The sequence below is a fragment of the Monodelphis domestica genome, chromosome 2 (assembly GCF_027887165.1).
Source record: "Monodelphis domestica isolate mMonDom1 chromosome 2, mMonDom1.pri, whole genome shotgun sequence".
In the NCBI taxonomy this organism is placed as follows: Eukaryota; Metazoa; Chordata; class Mammalia; order Didelphimorphia; family Didelphidae; genus Monodelphis; species Monodelphis domestica.
In genome coordinates, this window is record NC_077228.1 from 214,076,885 (window position 1) to 214,098,066 (window position 21,182).

The 21,182-nt window shown below is 43.9% G+C and overlaps 1 protein-coding gene across 4 annotated transcripts in view; it reads right to left on the reverse strand.

Annotated features, from left to right (window-relative positions):
• Positions 1–7,195: 7,195 nt before the first annotated feature.
• The window catches only part of GPRC5C (G protein-coupled receptor class C group 5 member C), a 39,562-nt gene continuing 25,575 nt past the window's right edge, over positions 7,196–21,182 (reverse strand). For 3 of the 4 annotated variants that reach the window (XM_056817199.1, XM_007482694.3, XM_056817200.1), the window contains exons 2-5: positions 17,876–18,970; positions 15,159–15,253; positions 11,495–11,644; positions 7,196–9,174 (exon numbers count right to left, since the gene is read on the reverse strand). In XM_056817199.1, coding sequence (XP_056673177.1) covers positions 9,139–9,174; positions 11,495–11,644; positions 15,159–15,253; positions 17,876–18,929 — 1,335 coding nt within the window. In that variant the 5' untranslated portion in view covers positions 18,930–18,970 and the 3' untranslated portion in view covers positions 7,196–9,138. Of the gene's footprint in view, positions 9,266–11,494; positions 11,645–15,158; positions 15,254–17,875; positions 18,971–21,182 lie in introns of all 4 variants that reach the window. The other variant, XM_001378193.5, reaches the window with a different exon arrangement.

Sequence of the window (21,182 nt, forward strand, 5' to 3'; positions counted from 1 at the left end):
AATGAGATTAAAGAATTGAGATAAATCTTTAAAAATTATTGGGTAGGGTCAGTGGATAGAGCTCCAAGGTTGGAGTTTGCAACACTGAGACTCAAATCTCGCCTCAAACACTTCCTAGCTGTGTGGCCCTGATTAAGTCACTCTTCTGAAATTTAGTATTGATTATAAGACCAAAGGCAAAATTTTAAAAAGAAGACTGAGGAGACTCTATCGTGTATATAGGCTAATGGAAAAGATCCAACGGAGAAGGAGAGAAAGAAAGCATGGAAGCAGGAATGGATCACCAGTAACAAGGACTTGGAGGGTATGTCTAGGACCTTGTTGGTGAACCTATAGCACATGTGCCAGAGGGGGGCTGCTCTCCTTCCACTCTCCATTGCATCTTGGGTCATTTTTCACATTACCAACCCACCTGCCCAGCAGCCCAATGGAATCACTTCTTCCCTTCCCTGTCTGGGGTAAAGGGCTGCTCACATGTGTTGTGAGGGTTGCAGTTTGGGCACTTGGTCTCTAAAAGGCTCACCATCATGGGTCTAAGGTTTTCCTCATTAGGTTAAATTAGAAAAAGCATTTATTTGGGATCTATTTTGTGCCAGGAATGCCTAAATCTTCCTTAATCTTAGTAGCTTCCATCTGAGATTATCTCCAATATATCCTAATTCTATCTTGTTTGTATGATTGTTTGCATGATTGTTTGCCTGTTGTCTCCCTCAGTAGACTGAATTCCTTGAGAACAAGGACCTTTTTCTTTTTTTGCCTTTCTTTATATCTATATCTATATCTATATCTATATCTATATCTATATCTATATCTATATCTATATCTATATCTATATCTATATCTATATATACCAGAACATAGCAAATGCTTCTTGCTGACTTGACTGCTGGGAAAAACCCTCAAGTCATGTCCTAGGTTCCATGTCCTTTGTAACTGATAATTATTCCTGCTTTCATGCATGTTATCCCTCCCTCAGATTCCTCATCAGTCTATATACATTCCTGGATCTCTCTCTAGTCATTAAAAAAGATAAGTAAACAAGCATTATTTCCTGTCTTAGAATCAATAGGTATTGGTTCTAAGGCAGAAGAGTAGTAAGAGCTAGGCAATAGGGGTTAAGTGACTTGTCCAAGGTCACACAGCTAGGAAGTATTTGAAGCTAGATTTGAAATTGGTACCTCTTCTCTCAATATTTTTAATCTTATCCTGATTTCTCTTCATTTTCTCCCTTTCCTTACTGACAAACTTTTTGGAAACATAGTCCACATCTGATGCTTACATTTCCCCACCACAATAAAAATCTGGTTTTTATATTCATTACTCAACTGGAAACTGTTCGCTCTCCAAATCCAATGATCTTTCTTCAATTCTCATCCTCCCTGACCTTTCTGTAGCATTTGACTCTATTCAATATCCATTATTCTAGATATGGGTTTCCCTCAGTTTCTCTTGGTTCTTTTACCTTGTGAATGCTTCCTTTTGGGGTTTTCTTTTCCCCAAATCCCTGAGAAGGGTTTTCTCCAAGGTAGTATCCTCATCTCTCTTCTCTTATTTAGCAGTCTCATGGATTCTCACAATTTCATTGCTCACATCTACACAGAGGACTCCCAAGCCTATATATCTCATGCTGTCCTGCCAGGCTTACATCTCTAGCTACCTCAAGGACATCTCCGCCTAAGATATATTGCCAGCATCTCAAACTCAACCTGGCCCAAACTAAGCTTCTCTCTCCTCCCATACCTGCTCTTCTTTTTTCAGTTCATGATTTCTGTTAATGACATCATCAGTTCTTCATCAGTTAGATTATCTATATGTTCACAGTCATATTTTCTTCCCAGGACTTTTCCCTTTCTCTCAACAATCCTATTTAGGTACCAAATCCATTTCCCCTTTTCTCACTACTACTACCCTAATACAGGCCTTCAATCCTACCTGCCGTTATTATTTTGCAGACATCTTTTGGTAGATTTTCCTCCATTCTACTACCAGATTATTACCCTTATACTTCTTTAAGCACAGATCTGGTCATGCCACTCTTGTGTGCAAAATCCTTTGATGGCTTCCTCATTTTCTGGATGAAGTTTGGATGTTTTAGTCTAGTATTCAAGACACTCCACAATTGATCACTCTGTTACTTTCCTTGCCTCATTTTATATTATTCCTTGTCATATACTCTGTGCTACAACCTCAATTTCCTGGGATGCGTCTCATGCTTTCTTCTTTCTGCACCATGGCTCACTTTGCTCCCTGTGCCTAGAATACACTCACTTCCAGTCTGTCAAATTCTTGTTATTCAGTCATACTCAACTCTTCATGATCCCATTGGGGTTTTCTTAGCAAAGTTACTAGAGTGGTTTGCTATTTCCTTCTCCAGCTCCTTTTGTAGATAAGAAAAGGGAGGCAAACAAGATTAAGCAACTTGTCCAGGATTCCACAGCTAGCCAGTGTCTAAGGCCTGGCACTCTATCCACTGTGCTACCTAGCCTCTAGCTCTAGGATTCTTTCATTCCTTTATGCCCCCTCCCCCAGCACATGCTCCATTATCCTTTGGGGAACCATAATTGTGACCTCACAGAAATACAAGGAATGAGACAGTGGACAAGGAACTAAAGGGGTCCTTTGGGTATCAGAACTGCCCCCAACATCCTTAATCTTTCTTTAGCCTAATACCCAAAGAAAATGCTCATGACTCTCTCTTCTAAACCTCAGCCTCTGAGCTACTCAAAGGGGATGAGGTCATAGCACTGTGGAGTTGGTTCAGATGCTTTCAATAATTCATGGAGTGTCTCTTAGTGGGAGCAGGTTCCTGAAGGGCAGTGGTAGAGATGGCAGAGTAAGCCAATCAGGCACTCTTGTTTAACCTTGGGACATCTTTCCTCCTAAACATCTACACAAATCATTCTTGGGACCATGACTCCTCCAGCCTCCATTCACTCGCTGATAGGACTTAAGGTTGCAATGGTGCCAAGACTCTCCTTTTTAAAAAAACCCTTACCTTCCATCTTAGAATCAATCCTGTGTATCAGTTCCAAGGCAGAAGAGTGGTCAGGGCTAGGCAATGGGGGGTTAAGTGACTTGTCCAGGGTCACAAAGCTAGCTAGGAAGTGTCTGAGGCCACACTTGAATCCAGGATCTCCTGTCTCTAGGATAGGTTCTCAATTCCTTGAGTCACCCAGCTGCCCCCAAGACTTTTCCTTTTGCAGGTGATAGTGTCTCAGGCTTCTAAAGTTATCACTGCTATCCAAAAAAGCTTTATGTGAGGTAGTGATGAGAAAATGGAGGAGGGGGCAGAAAAGAGACTGTAGGTACTCTTTACTGGAGAAACCTAGTGAGTATTGTTGTAAGGGATTTTAACAGGAGCAAGCTGAAAGCAGCCCAACATTCCAGGGCTCTCAGGAGCTGAGGAACTGAACACACAGTTTCTGGGAGCAGTTGGTTGTCTTCTCCGGAGGAGTGAGAGGCTGTTGCTTTCCCTAATAGTCAGGAGAGCCAAGAGGGTTTTCTCTATGGTTATTCTGGGGTGGACCCAGAGAGTCAGTGACTCTCTCTCCTGTACCTCTCCTGAGATTCTGTCTATCTGCTGCTGCTGAGGAGTGAATTTTCAACAGAGCTGCTGCTGGTGATTTCCTGCTGGGACTTCTGCTTGACCCAAAGTGGTCAGTTGTGTGAGATTAACTTTGACCCTTATTCTTGCTCCTACCAAACCCTCCCCAATCTTAATTAGTAATTAAGGAGTTAGTTATAAAAGGTTGTTGGGGTTTTAGTCTCTGATTTGGGTGTAAAGTTAGTTATTCCCTGATCTTTCCTTTCTCCCTTTAGTTATATAAATCTGTTATTTTGTTATATATTTATAATTTTGAACCCTTATTTAACCTGCCTATTTCAGTACTAGGAGTCAAGAGGACTCACTCAGGGTGCAACTTCGGACAAGCTATTTACTCCTCTGGGCCTATCTTTCTTGTAATAAATGCTAACTTCATCTGCCTCAGTTTCCTCATTTTTAAATTCAGGAATTGGTCTAAATGACAAGGACAACTTAAGATGTGTGCATTGTATACATACATATAGAGACAAATATTTTTTGAAGAATGATTCGTATATGTCTGTCTCCAGAGAAAGAACTGGTGGATAGAAACAAGTTTTACATATACGTGTCTTTTTTGTTAAATGCCTTCTCTAATGGGGAGAGGAGAGGGAGGGTTAGCTGGGTATTTTAATGTCACTGATTTTTAAAATGTGTATACACATACACATATATACACACAATTTCGAGTGGGCTTATTTTCTAATCCTACGTGTTTCATTATTTATATTAGCTGAGGAGTCCATCAGATTCATCCAATTACTAAAGGGATCCAAGGTACATAAAAAAATAGGTCTTGATCAATGATACATGTGAAACCCAGTGGAATTGCTCGTTGGCTACAGGATGGGGGTGGGAAAGACATGAATCATATAACCATGGGAAAATATTCTAAATTAATTAATTAAATAAAAGTTTAAAAAAATTCAAGGTTTATAAAAGGCTAATGGTCGAGATAATGTGATGTCAAATTAGAAGAGAAATGGAGACCAATTATCTCTACAGGGGGCAGCTCAAGTGGACAGAGCCTTGGGCTTGGAGTTAGGAAGATCAGACATCAAATTAAGCCTCAGATGCTTACTGTGTGACCCTGGGTGAGTCACTTAACCTGCTTGCTTTAATCTTAATTAATAAATTTATAATATATATAATAATAAATACAATAAATTTATAATATAATAAAAAGTTAATAAATATATATATACTGAAGTAGTTTGCCATTTCCTTTTCTTTGGGTCAGTATATGACCCAAAGGATCTTAAGAGTCAGACATGACAGCACAACTAAAGAAATCTCTGGGGCAGCTCGATGGCTCAGCAGATTGAGAGCCAGACCTAGAGCCAGGAGATCCTGGGTTCAAGTGTGGCCTCAGACACTTCCCAGCTGTGTGACCCTGGTCGAGTTACTTAATCCCCATTGCCTAGCCCTGACTACTCTTCAGCCTTGGAGCCAATACACAGTAGTGATTCTGAAGACAGAAGGTAAGGGTTAAAAGGAAACCTCTATAGAAGAATCCCTGCCATTGCATATTGATTTAGCTGTCGTGTTTCTATTTGTTTTGTTAAATATTTCCCAATTACATTTTAATCTGGTTCAGGGTACACTAGGGAGTGTCAAGGGCAACATGTAGCCTTGCCCTGTGACTGACACTTCTGGTCTAATAACCCCAGAGGTCCCTGGTAGCTCTAAATTGATGGTCTGAGTCTTGCTCTCAAGGTTGTAGTTAAGATAATCGCAGGTGTAGCTGGGAAAATGCTCAATTATTCCCTTCCTCGCTAGTGCTTTAGCTTTTCCCTAAATCCCTGGACATCATCTCCAGGGGACCAAAGCAGTTCCATGGCTCTGGTTCTATTCCCAGGGAACCAGTGGGAACCTGATTGTGTAAGCAGCAATGGCCTCTGGGGCATATTTGGTTAAGAGTTCAACCAACAATGGAAGCCCTGACCCCTAGAAATCATCAACCAGGACTCCAGAGCTAGAAGGCTAAACAAAGCCGAATGGTATTCTTAGTAAGGAGGGTGGGTTTGAGCCCAAAGCAACCAGGCATGGATCCAGGTGAGGAATGCTTTCCAAAAGTTGACTGTTGCCAGTTGCCTTCTCTTACTCCTTATAACCTCTCCACCAATGCCAATGCCTCAGTAGCTCTCTCCATAGATGTTCAGTTGTTTCAGTCATAAATGATTCCTTGTGACCCCATTTGGGGTTTTCTTGGCAAAGAAACAGGAGCAGGTTGCCATTTTCTTTTACAGATGTGGATTGGAGGCATACTGAAGTGACTTGCCCAGGGTCACAAAACTAGGGTCTCAAGGTCAGATTTGAAGAGAATGCAGGAGCCTTTGACTCTAGGTCCAATGTTAATTCAAAGCCACTTAGCAATAGGTAGTCAGTCATGCAGTTAGATGATACAAAATTGGTTCCAGGTTCATTTACTAAGTGTGAGCCTGAGCAAACCACTTCACTTCTTTTAGTCAATTTTTCTGGCTTTGCAAGTACCACTGCTATCACAGATTGTGAGGATGATGTTAGCAAACGGTAGCACGCCCTGCAAACCCTAAATGGCCACAGATGCATTTATGAAATCTTAAGTTTGCATTAATATTAATCTATTTGTAGATCACAGGAAATAGTTCCCCACTACTCAATAACATAATGCAGTGCTTGCCACAGTGCCTGTCACATTTTGCTCAGTCTTTTTAATGTATTTGATTCTTAGTGTCCCCATTTGGTGTTCTTGGGAAAGAAATTGGAGTGGCTTGAGACTTCTTTTCTCAAGCTCCTTTTACAGATAAAGAAACTGAGGCCAAGAGGGTTATGTGACTTACCCAGGATCACAGCAAAGGTGTCTTCCTCATTTCAGGTCCAGAACTCTTATCCACTGGATCATCTCTAGCTATATGCTTCCCACACCTCCAAAGTAATGGGATTCTACTCAATGGGATCCAGCATGCAAAGAATATTAATATTGGAATCAAAGAGCCTCTGTTCAAATTCATGTTCTTCTGCTGGCATAAAGATGACCAAACTTGGAATCAAGCCTCCGCTCTTGACCCTGGGGCAAATTACTAAACCTCTCTGGAGCTCTACCTCAATTCATGGCCTTTGATGTCACCTCCAATTCTAAATCTGACCCCATCAATTCTTCCATTGTGCCTTTCTCTGTGCAGTCCAGGTCTACCATGAAGAATGCCTTAGCTAGACCTGAAAATGAGAGATCCTGGGTTCAGATACTTCCTAGCTGTGTGACCCTGGGCAAGTCAGTTAACCATATGTCACCCTTACCCCTTTTGGCCTTGGAACATAGATAGTATCAATAAAAACAATCAATCAAACCAGAAAAAAAACCCTCTTACCTTCCATCTTAAAACCAATACTAAGGGTTTTTAAAATAAAGTGCCACTTTTCTCTCCCCTCCCAAAGAGTAGCTCCATGGCTTTAGGATTCTTGCATCTGTGGCTTGGATTGTGTGTTTTTTTCCCTCTCCACCCTATCCCACCTGTTCTCACCCATCTCAGAAAATCAGAGATCCTTCAGGGGACTTTTGCTATCTTCCCTGGCCAGCCTTGTGGCTGATGGGCCCATCTTTGGCTGGAGCAGTCAAGATGCAAACATGACTTATACAAAACATATTAAAACTTTATTCACTCAAAGGGATCTTTGGGGGGCTAACCAAGATCGAGGAAACTTGGGGCAGAACAAGGAGACCTTTCAATCCCAAACCCAATCCTTCCCATGGAGAGGAAGTAATACCCAGGTTACAGGTAAAACAGGGTGAAGGCACAGCAGGTCACATCCAGCAGGTACAGATCCAAATCACGGGCTTCCTCTTGTGTTCTTGGTCCATCCGCCCTTTGCTTACCTCCTTGCCCCCATACTATTAAGTTCATTAAGCTTAGCCCCAGAAAAATACTGTTTGCCTAGAAAAGTACTTGGGTAACGTGAGAGTAACTTGCTGCACCTGCTAGCACCCATAGCTAAGCCCTATTCTGGGCAGTTGAGGCTAGGTCAGAGTGGGGATGCTAAGGGTACAAACTCCTTTTGGTTTCACAGGGAAACCTTCACTGGGGCAGGATCTCTGCCAACAAAGATGGCAAAGATGACTCCTTTTGTATCTTCTTTGGGTTGATTGGACTATTTCCTAGGTGACCATTTGACAGTAAGCCCCTTGACCCCACTCCCCTTCTCTGGGTGGGAACTTGTATTTCAAAATAAATAACTCCTGATTCCCCCAGTGGACACACAACATAAGGGCAAATTGGAGGGGGCAGGGACCTTTGATATCTGACCAGTAGGAAGTAAAAGTATATTCTAGACCTTTTAAGTACAAAGAGTCCATTTTCAAATGCCCTGAGCCCGCGTTCTGGTCCCTATCCCATTCTGGTCCAGGGAGCACACAAGGCTCCTTCTTTCATCTGGGTGTCTCTTAAGGACCCTCTTCCAGCCTTAGTCCAGGGATGTCCAATTAATCAGTCCTTCCTGTTGCTTCCTGTCTCCTGTGTGTTCCAGTTGGGAGTCCTGGTCATTTACACTGACCAGGATTCCAGGACAAAGTAAAAGAGGATACAAGGGGGAAAACTTCACAGAAAGGAAAGCCAATGGGCGTCCAAACAGCATCTCTGCATCGTTCAAGGCAGCCAAGCCCTGCAAATTCCCTACCCTTCTTGGCCAAGTTTCCCAGGAAGAGGCAGAGGGGGCTAGGGAGGCAGGGTGTCGAGCTTCCAAGTAGGACAGTCTGTGTAGTCAGCATCCCCTCTGATGAAGTAGTGAGGAGGCCAGAGTGCTCAAGGTCTCATGGCCCAGGGGTGTGAATCTGATACAGAAAACTAGTGGCAGAGAATGTAGGTGGGGGGAGTGAACGCCGCTGCACTGAAATGGCTCAGATCCAGGAACCATGGCCCAAGGAGCATCACTTACAGCAGAAAAAAAATGTCACTTCTCCAGGAGGATGTTAGCCAAGAGGCCTGCTTCCTGCCCAGGAAGCCTTTCACCCCTGGTCATTTGCTTCCTTCCATTCAAATGGCAACCATTCACCCTCTTGGATAGCAAACCCAGGGGAGCAGGGCTTAAACTACCTACCTGCAGGGTCACCTCCATCTCAGGACAATTCCAGGAGGCTGACCCTTCCAGAGAAAATGGTCTGTGGAAGGAGAGAGGGTTGGAGTGGGCAGCAAGGGGCATGGCTACATCAGTATGGTCCCATGATGTGGGCCCAAGAAGAAAAGAGGTACCTGAGATGTCAGCTCACAGTGGCAAAGGTAACCTAGAGGAAAGGCAACCACAGGGATCCTTCCTTCATTCTGGGATCCTTCCTTCATTCTGAAGAGCTAGGAGTAGCTCCAGACGGGATTGTGTCTTTGGGGAGTAGGAGGGTGGGAGGGAGGGAGAGCTGGGACTGATCCTTATGGCCCGTAGCTCCCTGGCAGACAGGGAAGCCCAGAGACAGGTAAAAAAGGGATATAGGGAAGTGAGTCCTGCTTTTTCTCAGATCAGACATCCATCACGCCCGCCTAAGTCCACTGCTTCAGATCTGCTGAATCCGGGGTCCCTCCTAGTTTGCATTACAAGGCCTGGAAAGGTGTTGGGTCCTGCATAGCCTGTATAAGGAGGAATGAGGACATCAGAGAGGCTTGAAGTCCAGGGGAAGGAGGGAGTCTACCATCTCGTTTTATTGGAAGGGGAGTGTTCCTAAAGTAACCAAGAGAGAGAACAATAATCAAAAGGGGACAGGGCTACTAAAGTTTGAATCACCCTGGTTCTTACCCCTCATCCCTAAGGAGGAAAAAAAATTTTTTTAAGGCCCCAGGAAGTTTGTGTAATCTCACAATCACAAAAAAACACAAGATGTTTTGGAAAAGTTTCCTTATTTTCTTCTCTGATCTTTCCCACACTTTCAATCAAAACATTTCCCTGGAAACAGTGCCAGAAACACACAGCATTTAGCTAGCAGGGAAGGGACATTCCAAAAGTCTAGGGTGACATGACTTGCCTAAAGCAGATGGGACAAATACCCAGGATATCAGCCAGTCTCCTAGCTAGAATTTCGAGGTGAATCTGGACACTTCTTTCCTATTATTCTGAGCGTCTTCTCTATTTGGGCCTCAGTTACCTCCTCTGCAAAAATCATAGTGATTGGACGAGGTTGTCCCTATGGTCGTTCTATTTTAGCTCTGACATTCTACTTGATATTCTCGGTATAAAAACCTTGGGTCACCTCACAGGGGATCTTATCAAAGCCTGGCTACCCTCCCGAAGTCCCACCTTTCCCAAGAATGAAGCAGAAACTGATAATAAAATCAGCTAGCATCATTTTCTCTGGAATACCAGGAGCTAATATCCTGTGTGTTTGAAGCCTTTGCCTCCCATAAATGAAATGCTTGATCTCCAGTTCCAATGCTACTCCCAGAGGGTTTGTATCAAAAGCTTTTCCCAAAGAGAAGCTACAATCAATCCCTCTTTTACAGATACCTCACCCTGGGCTACCTGTCCCATTGTCTTCTCCAAGTGCCTTCAACATATGGAGTTACTGTGGGGGCCCTTGTGTATAGCTTAGATGAGTGTAGATAGGGAAATAGCAGCTGCTCCCTCCAACAAGCCCGGATCAGGGGTTTGATAACACTCACACAGTGTATTGTTGTATGAGGAAGTTTTACTTCTACGGAAGGTGGGACTCTCCCAGAGGGCAACTGGGCTTTGATCCAGTCACCTGTGCAATGACTCCAGGGTATTTACAACTGTAGAATGCCAGAGCTAAGAGAGACCAACCACAGGGATTGCCTGGTCCATTCCTCATTTTACAGAGGAAGAAGCTGAGACCCAAAAGGAAAAGTCTTTCCTCAAAGTCACATTCATTTGGGTGTCTATGAGGGGGGAAGCTGAAATATCCAGAATTCCCATATACTGTAACACACTGTGTTGTTAGAGCTGATTGATTTTTCTCTAAGATAATATACAAATTACTTCTACTAAGAGGGGGTGGGATATGTCTCCCCCGAGTGGGCCTTAAACACCATATAGATCTAAATAGTTTTTTTAAACCCTTTTCTTCCATCTTAGAATCAAAATTGTGCATTGGTTCCAAGGCAGAAGAACTGTAAGGGTTGGACGATGGGGGTTAAGTGTCTTGAGGCCAGATTTGAACCCCAAGACCTCCTGTCTCTAGGCCTGGCTCTCAATCCACTGAGCAACACAGCCCCCTCCCCCGATCTAAACAGATTTTAAATGAGCTAGGAAGGAGGAAGATGAGGGGAATCAATACCAAGCTGATGAGTGAATCTTGAACGGGGTACACTAAACAAACCCCAAGGTCAAGTCTAAAATCCTGTGATCAGAAGCAGAATTTAGAAGAGAATTAAAGTGGTGGAAGAAGGAAATGGTGGTAGAAGTCTACAGGAAAGAGATGGGATGGTGAAAAGGAAGATAAAGAGTTAGGGTCTCCAGAGTAATGAAGACAGAAACAACATGGCCAGAGAAAGGAATAATAAAGCATAGATATGTTTATTAGATGCCCTTGTTCCTCACAGAGGAGCAAGAGGTAGAACAGAAGAGTTCATGAAACTCCTGAGGCTATAGAGTTCTCTCTAAGCAGATCCAGAGAACAGGAGGCCCAAATCCAGTGGCCAAACAATGAGAGAACACTATATGGCTGGAGTGCTGGTGGCACACAGGGCAGGCCCTTCTGCTTTCCAAATAAACACTGTGGAGGTGCGTGGGAGATGGGTGGGCTGACCACACCAATTTTGGCAGGAGGGACCTGAGTCAAAGGCTGCCTGCCTAGTCAGTGGTGGGGAGAGGGCTTCATTCACACCCCCCACCTGAGGCCCCAAGTCAGAGGGCATCTCTGCCCACTCCCCTTCTAAAATCTTCCCATCCCTTTGGTTATGGGGATCAATCCCATGAATAGGGGTTTCTAAAGACCTGCGCATTCTTGACATCCTTCTGTGATGCTGCCTGGTGGCTCTGGGTGGCATATACATCTTCAGCCCGAAGGGTCGAGTTGGCACTGCCCATCACCTGGCTGCTGTTGGCAGTGGCCCGTGGGAGGATGACATCATAGGGCCCTTCAGACTAGAGAAGAAAGAACAGAAGACTTTATGGTCAGAGATGAAGAAGGATCACAGGAGGTGATGAAAAAGATACTCAAGATTCCCATGAGGCAGAAGGGTCTATATCTGCTCCATCCCCCTTGTCCCTTAACCTGAAGTTCCAGACCTCTCAGGATGACCAGCACACAACCTGATAAGATTGTAGTTGATTTCTAGAACTCTATGCCAGAAAGGGACTGACCTTTAGCATCTTATGCTTGGACTGGGTCACTGGAACAAATAGCCATTGATATGATGGTTTGTCTTTTTTTTTTTTAACTAGTTGAGCAGATGGGATGGTACATGTTCTTCCCAGAGCACCTCCCTTAAAACCAGCATCTCATCATTCCAAACCAAACCCAGAAGACAAATGGGTTTCTAAGACAGCCTAGGATTCCAGGCTAAGCTGTAGGGTGAAATCATCTGTGGGTTTTTTTTTTTAACTCTTATCTTCTATCTTAGAATCAATACGAAATGTCAGCTCCAAGGCAGAAAAATGGCAAGAGCTAGGCAATAGGAGTTAATCTCAAGCGAGGAAGTGTCTAAAGCTACATTTGAACCCAGGATCTCCCATCTCTGTGCCTGGTTCTCAATCTCCTGAATCACCTCACTGCCCCCAATGATATTATTTTGTCTTCCTGAATTTCTAAACCTTCTGAGATTTCAATTGAACATTCTCAGCTATTCCAAACCATCCCAGATGATTCCATACTTTCTTGAGATGCCTCTTCCTTGTTATGTATGCACCTGAGCCTTTCCTCTCCTCTGGGGTAGACCTGGGCTTTCAGTGATTCAAGATTTATAAGCAGTTCTATCCCCGGCATATAGTTGGCACTAAAAGGGTGGGGATACCATCTCCACAGAAGGGGCCTTAAACACTATTCCATTTCTCCATGTGATCAGTAAGTAGTCCCTCCTCTGAATTTATTTCCCAACTAAGCCTTTCTCTATGACAAAAATCCTCTTAAACCTTTGACTATTCAATTGTCAGCCACCCAGAGTCAGGAAATAGAGTTTAAATTCAACCTCAAGATACTAGTGAGTATCTAAACCCCAGACGTCACTTCTCCTCTGTAAAATGGGAAATCATACTAGCCCCTACCTCCCAAGGGTGTAAGCATTTACCCCAATGGCTGGCACATGGTAGGCACTTAATAAATACTTATTCCCTTCCTCCTTTTTTTGGTTATGCAGCCATAATTGACTTTAGATGTTCTCCACCTCCAGAGAAAGAATTTTTGGAGTTGTCTTTCATATCAGAGTATTTTTGGTTTTATTTTGAGCTTTTGGTTTGGACTTTGCTCTTACAACAATGGAAGTGTTTTGCATGACATCATTAACTCCTGGTGACCCCTTTTGGGGTTTTCTTGGTAAAGATACGAGAATAATTTGACATTTCCTTCTCCAGCTTCTTTTACAGATGAGGAAACTGAGGCAAACGGAGTTAAGTGACTTGCCCAGAGTTACCAGCTAGTAAGTATCTGAGGCAATATTTGATTATTGATTAAATCAGGTCTTCCTTACTTCAGATTTGGAGCTCTATCCACTGCACCATCTAATTATAACTGTCTTCCCTTCCTCTCTCTCTTTCAGAATAGTCACTGCCTAGCACAGCAATAGTCAACCCTAGGATTCTCCTGACACAGCAGACTCAGGAATGGAGGGGACTGGGGAATGAAGCACAAAGTAGAGGAGGGAATACACGGGAAAGAAGCTGTCTTGTTCACAAACCTCAATCCACCTGCCTCCCAATAGAGGCAAAGAAGAGAAGGTAAGCAGAACCCCAGGGATCACCCTTTGCTTCCCGTTCCAAGCCTCTTGCCAACTCTCCGAAGAGCATGTGGGAACCAAATCCAGTTTAGTCTTGTTCCTTCGCCCAACATCCCACTTAGCTGGCCTATCTACGGAGAGGAATCTGTAGAAGGTATAAGGCTGAGGAGACCTCTAGAGACTTGGTGACCATATAGGGTGTTATAACAGCTCACAATGATATACACTTTAAGGATTATGAACTACTCTTTATAGATACTTTGTGAGGAAGGCACTGTAACCCATCTTAATAGATGAGGAAAGCTGAACCTCAAAGAACTTGTGCCTTGCTCTTGTTGTATATGTCAGTCAGGATTTGAATCCAGGTCTCCGAACTCCAAATCCTTTGCTCTTAGGTGCTCTAGTAGCATTAACTTGGCTAGGATGCCCATGGTAGTGGGAGAGGGTCATAGCCAATTATATAACACTTTTTCTGTCCTTCTACAGCTCCTAAGTACCCAGAAAAAGAGCAAATAGTTCATCTCTGGATTTCAATTATTGCCTTCTAGTAATAGGTACCCCAAGAAGATGCCAGAGGAGGGGGTAGCTGGGTGGCTCAGTGGATTGAGAACCAGACCTAGAGATGGGAAGTCCTAGGTTCAAATTTGGCCTCAGATACTTCCCAGCTGTGTGACCCTGGGCAAGTCACTTAACCCCCATTGCCTAGCCCTTACCACTCTTCTGCCTTGGAACCAATACCCAGTATTGATTCTAAGATAGAAGGTAGGGGTTTAAATAAAAAAATAAAAATAAAAAAAAGATGCCAAAGGAGATCGGTACTCTACCCAAAGCCCCAACCTAGGGGAAAAGGCTTAAGAGTCAGAAAGATGAGTCTTCAAATATGGCCTCTGACAGTTATTAGCTTTGCCTCAGTTTCCTTATCTGTAAAAGGAGATGGGGAAGGAAATGGCAAGCTTTAAAAAGTCATTGAAATGATTATTCTAACTAGGACTGGCTTTTCTCTTTCCCCAGAGCAAATGCCCTACCTTTCCCAGTCCTATCAGCATCCCTGCTAATGGTGACATTGGTGGAGATGTCCATTATGGGTTACTACAGAGGAATAATAATAATATGTTCTTGCTAACTCTCCGCCCCTTCCCCAGGGCAGTGAAATCCAAGTTCATGAAGCCAGAAAAAGGAAATTTCAGGATAAGAGGAATGTGTCAGGAATGTAAGTTTCCTAAAATGAACTCACTACATATGGTGGAATACTCATACCACCCTGTCCCATTCTTAACCCCCAAAAGATCCCACCCAGGCCTTAGAGTTTCCCAGAAGAGGCAATAGTCCTGTCCTTCAGAAGACTTAAAAATGAAGAGATGGAGCATCTCAGTAGATAAGAGTGATAGGCCTGGAATCAGAAGATCCCAAGTTCAAATCTGGACCTAGACACTTCCCGGCTGTTCGACCCTTTTAAATTGATTATTATATAATTATATACACATAATTAATATATAATTAAGTAATTAAGTTATTTAATTTCAATGCCTAGCTCTTATGGCTCTTCTGCCTTGAAACTGACATTTAATATAGATTCTAAGATAGACAGTAAGGATTAAAAACAAAAAAAGGATGAGGGGAGGAATGAACTGCCCTTCATACACCACCAAGGTGGGACTTTGCTTTGCTTGACTATTTTGTGATAGTCTTTATGAGCTCTGGACCCAATCTCAAAGAACATCACTCACCAGGCCTTTGTGCATCAGGGCCATCTCAGTTGGCTGGTATACACTTGTCAGCAGTTGGCCATTGTATCCGCTGTACGGTGACACAGGTCTCTTGGCTGTAAGGGAGAAATGAGGTGGAGAGATGGAAAGTCAATGTCTGGGGCTCCTCATTCATTTCAAGGACCAAACAGGATTGCCCTGAAGGCAAGGGGTGGACTTCAAGAGGACAGGTGCGGGGCTGGACGGTGTACATCTGACAATGGTCTCTTGGTTAGTGTAGAAGTTGTTAGTTGGAAGCCCTGGAAAGCTTGCTATCTAGAGAGTAAGAGGGGTTGTCTCCCAACCATTAAGGACACTTGCAAAGTCAGATGTGACTGGGTCATAACATGGGGATACATTAATGTAGCTCATGGTAGATTTCTACTCTTTTCTGGAACTAGAGACGTTCCACCATCCTTTTGGTTACTCCTTACTTGGAGGTCTATGGCAATGTCAAATAAGAGCACTAAGGCTGTCTGTCAGTGGTTCCCTTTGCTCCCATTAGCCCCATAGACCAGATGGCCGTCTCCTGCAGGAGTCATTTGCTCACAAAGCCCTCCCCAGATCCCACTTCTCAGAAGCTTTCCCACCACCTGTTTTTACATCCATCCTTTGGCCCCTTGGTTGACAGTGGTTGAGAATGAGAAATGGCCCAATTTCCATTTGCAGCTTTCCTTACCAGCTGCATATCCAACAAAATACCTCTTTGGCCTTGAGGCAAGAGCTAAGCCCACCCTATCTGTGGACTAAGAGACTTGTTGGTAGTGAACAGAACATCAGGCTTGAGTCAGAAAGCCTGAGTTCATATCCTAACTCGGAAGTTTGGGTGACCCTGGACAAGTTTCTTCAACCTCTTTCAATTTCCATTTATTGATTTCGAATATTGTAAGGATCAAACAAAGGAGACCCGGTGCTTTGTAAACCTATTATTACTTGCCTCCTACCCAGGGCCCTTTGGCAAGCCTCTGGGGCTGCTTTCAAGCACAAGAATGCTTCTCTGTGCCCCTGGGAGTTGGTTTCCCTGGTTTCTCTTGCCCCTAGTTGGACATTTACCTGTTTGTTTGGGTAGGAATGCTTGAGAGCCCCTGGGGCTTTACAGGAGATTATGCTGGAGGGCCCACAGCTCAAATGGCTGGCTCCTGACAAGGCTATCTGCCCACAAGCTAAGGGACCACAACCTATATATGGCTTCCTAAGTGCTAGGCTCAGTCTATTGATTTTTCCATTTTGAAAAACAAACATATGCACAAAAACCCAACAAGCTGCATTTCCTGAAGTGTTTACTTTGGGAGAACAAAAGCACAGGGCTGTTTGGCCTTGGCAAACTGGTATAGGGGCTAAAAGCAGGAGTACTGGAGGGGCCAGAGGCTCCTTTCTAATCACTCTATGGAATTTCCCATCATTCCCTGTCAACTTCCAATCCCCCACTGGATCTATTCCACATTCTACAGTCAAAGCTGAGAAATGTGAACTCCTGAAGAGCCTGTAGTGCAGCCTAGGGGGGAGAAGGGTTAAAGGTCAAATAAGTTGGATGGACATGGATGACTGTTCATTTCCCTTGAGGATTGTAGGGTGACTATGGCCTTTGGTGAGGGGACAGGAAAGATCTACAAATCAGGGATTTCCAAGGGTCCTTTGGCCAGGAGGCTAAAAGTATGACTCCTTCAAGAATTGGGTTCAGGAGTCCCCATCCTAGTTCCTATATAATAAGGAAGTTTAGAATTTGGGTCTTATGAGCCATTCCACATGAATTAAAAGGTTAGCTATGTGGAGTGAGTCAAGCTGGTTTCATTGAGACCTTTCTTGACCAAAACTCCAAGAAGAATCTGCCTATTCCCTTACCTACTAAAGACTTGGTTTGGATGTATGTAATCTCCCTTTATTCTCCCAAATTCCTCCTGAGTAATCCCTCTTCTTTAGTTCACAGACCAGTAGAGGCCCAAAGGCATCCTTGAATCACAGGGCCCAGAGTCAAGGCAAGTGTGAACAGAAAGAACATTAGGGCTAAGGGTGATGACCTAGGTGGACAAAAGACGAGCCACTATTTTCTCTTAAGTGAATTGACTTATTCTTAACTTGAAATAAAATAAGTTGGTCTTCAATCCCTGTCCTTGTAGGATGCAGTAAAGTATTTTCAGGAGTTCATATTTCTTAGCTTTGAATGTAGAAGACAGATCAGGTGGATGCTTGCCAAAAATATAAATATATAAAAGATGAAGTACAAAACAAATTCTTTCTCTACAGTCCTAGGGGTGGAATTTTAGATGCCATCTTTCACCTCCCTTGTCACTATTTACTTCCTCCGTAAAGAAATGCCTATGGTGTGAGGGGTACACAGAGCCCAAAGTTCAGCCACAGGGTTGACTTAATTCTTTAATAGGTCCACACCCTAGATCTACTGGGGTGATGGCTCCTTGGACCAATTGTCCCTATGACTTGTAAACAAGAAAAAAATGCCTCATATGGAGAGGACAATATTCGAAGACATTCTAGGCCACTCTTCTCCATTCCATCCAGCACCTACAGGCATAGTGACTGCCATGTAGCCAACATTTCACTGACTTACAAGGAATCTCTCATTTTCCACAAAGCAATATATCCTTTTTGTCATGCCCACAAATATACACCACTTGGCTCATTTCCCCAATGAGAGGTGTTAATTCTTAGAGAATTAAGGGCCCAATATCCTCCCTACCTACCTGAGGATGGCTCATCCATTGAGAAAGCCTTGTTTTCCACAAACATGCTCTGTCCCTTCTCCTTCAGAATGGTTTCATAGCCCACGCCCCGGGTGGGATAGATATCCCCCTGGTAGCTCTGTTCTGGACTGGCCTTGGTCACCTGGGAGACTTCTGGGATTATATAAAAGAGAACAAAAGCCCAGGCATTGGCAGCCAAGGCTATGGCCAAGGTGGGGTCATCCCAGGTAGGACTGTTCCGCTGTTCGTTGCCATAGGTGTACATAACAATCCATACCACCCAGATAGCAATGGAAGTGGCCGTGGTCAGCAGCACAAACACCCCGTGTTTCCGCCAACGCTTGAAGCGGCCACAGAGGATGGGCCAAGCCCCGACAAAAGCAGTCAACAGCAGGAGCATAACATATATGAGGGCCATGACGAAGTCCATATTGGCAATGGCACAGGGGGATGCCTCACCCCAGCTGGTACTGCTGTTGCCATGAAGAACGCCTCCCCCTCCATGCCCACCCCTGACCAGTGTAATGATCAGCCACTCTGTGTTGATGATAACCTCCACCAGGGCCAGCAGCAGAGCCACAGCAAAGATTACCCAGCCCCGAGGGCCCTGGTTCTTCCGAGCCAGGAAGTTGAGGGCGAAGACATGGGCACTGAGACAGGAGAAACAGATGCCAAAAAGGACACCAAAGAGAAAACGCCTTGAGGCACAAGTGGAGAAATCAGGCTTGACCACACAAGCAAACACCAGGCAGAAGAGGCCCAGAGTCCCCAGCAGGAAGAACACCTGGGTCCCTAGCAGGCTCCGTTTCTTGCTGTCCTGCACAAAAGGAAGGCTGGCCACCAGGATGATGGTGAGGACAAAGGTAGAGATAACCCCAGCCCCTGCCAAAGCCTCCAGGACAATACCCCAAGCCCCTGAGCGGTCACACAGATTGTAGTAGAGGGGGTTGAGGTCTGGGCTGCACCCAGGTGGGGCATGGACCTGGGCTTGATTCCTGGGGAGAAGTAGCAGCAAGACACCCAGGCAGGATAGGAGGGCCTGGGGGATAGCCATTCTGGCTCTGGAGCCAGTCCAGACTGGGTCCCAGAAGAAGCCTGGAAAAGAAAGAGAAAAGAGAAGAATAAATTCCTCAAAGGTCGTCCACAAACTAGAACTTATATAGAATAATATACATTTATGGGCGAGGTAAGGATATGTTACATGACTATGCAGACTTGTTACAAGGTTTATTTTTTTCCAGAAGAGGAGAAAAAATGCTTGTAAGTTGAAAAAGCTTTTAAAGAAAAGATACACGTACATATATTAATGAAATAACAGATCATAATAGTCAATGACAAAACCAGGAACAAAAATGAACTGTCCCTGACTTCTACTCAGAAGAAAATTTTCAGTCTAAATATATTTCCATAAAACAATCCCCCCCAGTCCCCCCCCCCCCGGGCTGGATACAGTCCCCTCACCAGTTGTCACACTCTTTTGATCAATACACTCCTAAGTAGAAAACATCTGAGAATCCTCTCTCAATAGATGAATTTACATTTACAATAGATTTACATGAAGTGTATGCATGAGCTACTGTAAGTAAACCATATGCAAAATTATGATGAAAGAATAATGAAATAGATCCTTTTAAAATAGTTCATTTTATTTACTAATGATATAAAAATGATGACACTCAAAATACTACAAAATGTATTTTAATGAGAATAATGTGATTAAATATGACTTAAAAAAGATTGGTTTTGCAGGTCTGCATCTAAGTTCAGGTTACTTCAAAGCTTCTGTAGAAAAAGATCACTTATGAAGATACAAGGACCCAAAAGGAAGAAGCCAAGGAGTGCAATGATGAATATAGTGCTAGGCCTGCCATTGGGGAAGACTTGAGTTTAAATCTAGCCTCAAGACACCGGGCAAATCATTTAACTGCTGTCTGCCTCAGTTTCCTCAATTGTCAAACGGGAATAATAACTACTTCTTGTGGTGGCTATGAGGATCAAATGAGACCAGATTTGCAAAGCACTTATTAGCACAGTGCCCAGCACATAGTAGGTATTATGTAAGTGCAAGCTATCATTATAATGGCAAACCATTCTATTATATTAGCCAAGAAAATGATCAATGGGAGTCATGAAGAGTTAGACATTTAGTAATGACAGAAAATGACCGAACAACTATTATTCTTTCTGAGAAGAGTATCAGGGCAGCAGCTAGATGGCTCAGTGGATGAAGTACAGGTCCTGGGTTTAAATCTGGTCTCAGACACTTCCTACCTCTGTCATCCAAAGAATGTCATTTAACCCCAATTGCCTAGCTTTTACTTCTCTCTTCTGCCTTGGAACCAATACTTAGTATAGATGGAAGACAGAAGGTAAGGGTTAACATTTTAAAAAGGTATCACCCAAGCCCACCCAGCAATTTTTGTTCAAATTCACCTGGGGGTTCTTAACCTTTTTTATGTCATGGTCCACTTTGGCCATCTATACTTGATCTTCTCAGGCTCTCCTTACCAACCCATTCCACCCCATCCAGTGAGTTGAACCTCCCTTGTTTTCCAAGAAGATCCTGGGTGGGCACTAATAAACTCCAGGTCCAGGGAAGTACTTTCCTTACTTCCTGGCCACCTGGACTCCCAGAGATTCCCTTTATTCATCATGGTGTAGCTTCATCTGTCCCAGCCAGGTACAGCACCTTGTCCAGAGTAAGGACTAAATAAAAATGTGCTATTATTATTAATTATCATTTTCTAAGATTAAGCCCCGGAAGAGGATTCCTGCTCCTGGGGAGGCAAGATCTGCCTCCTTCCCACAAGCCCAAGTGCCCCAGATGTCCCAGCAGCAAACAGAGCCTGTTGCAGCTGCTGAGGTTCCAGCTGGAGTGGGGGCTAGCACAGCAAGGACAGGGGCATTCAATGAATGAGTGACTGCCTGCAGCCTCTCCCCTCCCTGCCTGCCCCTAACCTGGAGCTATCATTGTTCATCACATAGTACAGCCCACATTGGATGCAGACTCACTAACCTCAGTCAGGCTGGAGACATTATCGACAACCAAACTGTTCACTCAGCATTTCTTCTTTCCCCTCAGATTCTTTTCAGAGAACTCCTTTGGCACTAGTACCCAGAACTATCCTAAACCCCCTTCCTGTAAAACCTTCAACCCAGAAGCAATCATTCATCAAATATTTATCAAGCAATTACAGTGGACAAAAATGGGGCCAGACGATAGAAAAATCCTATTAAACAAGATGGATCTTTAGCAGTCCCCTTCTTAGACTCTCCACGTTGGATACCTACCACCTTCATAGGCATC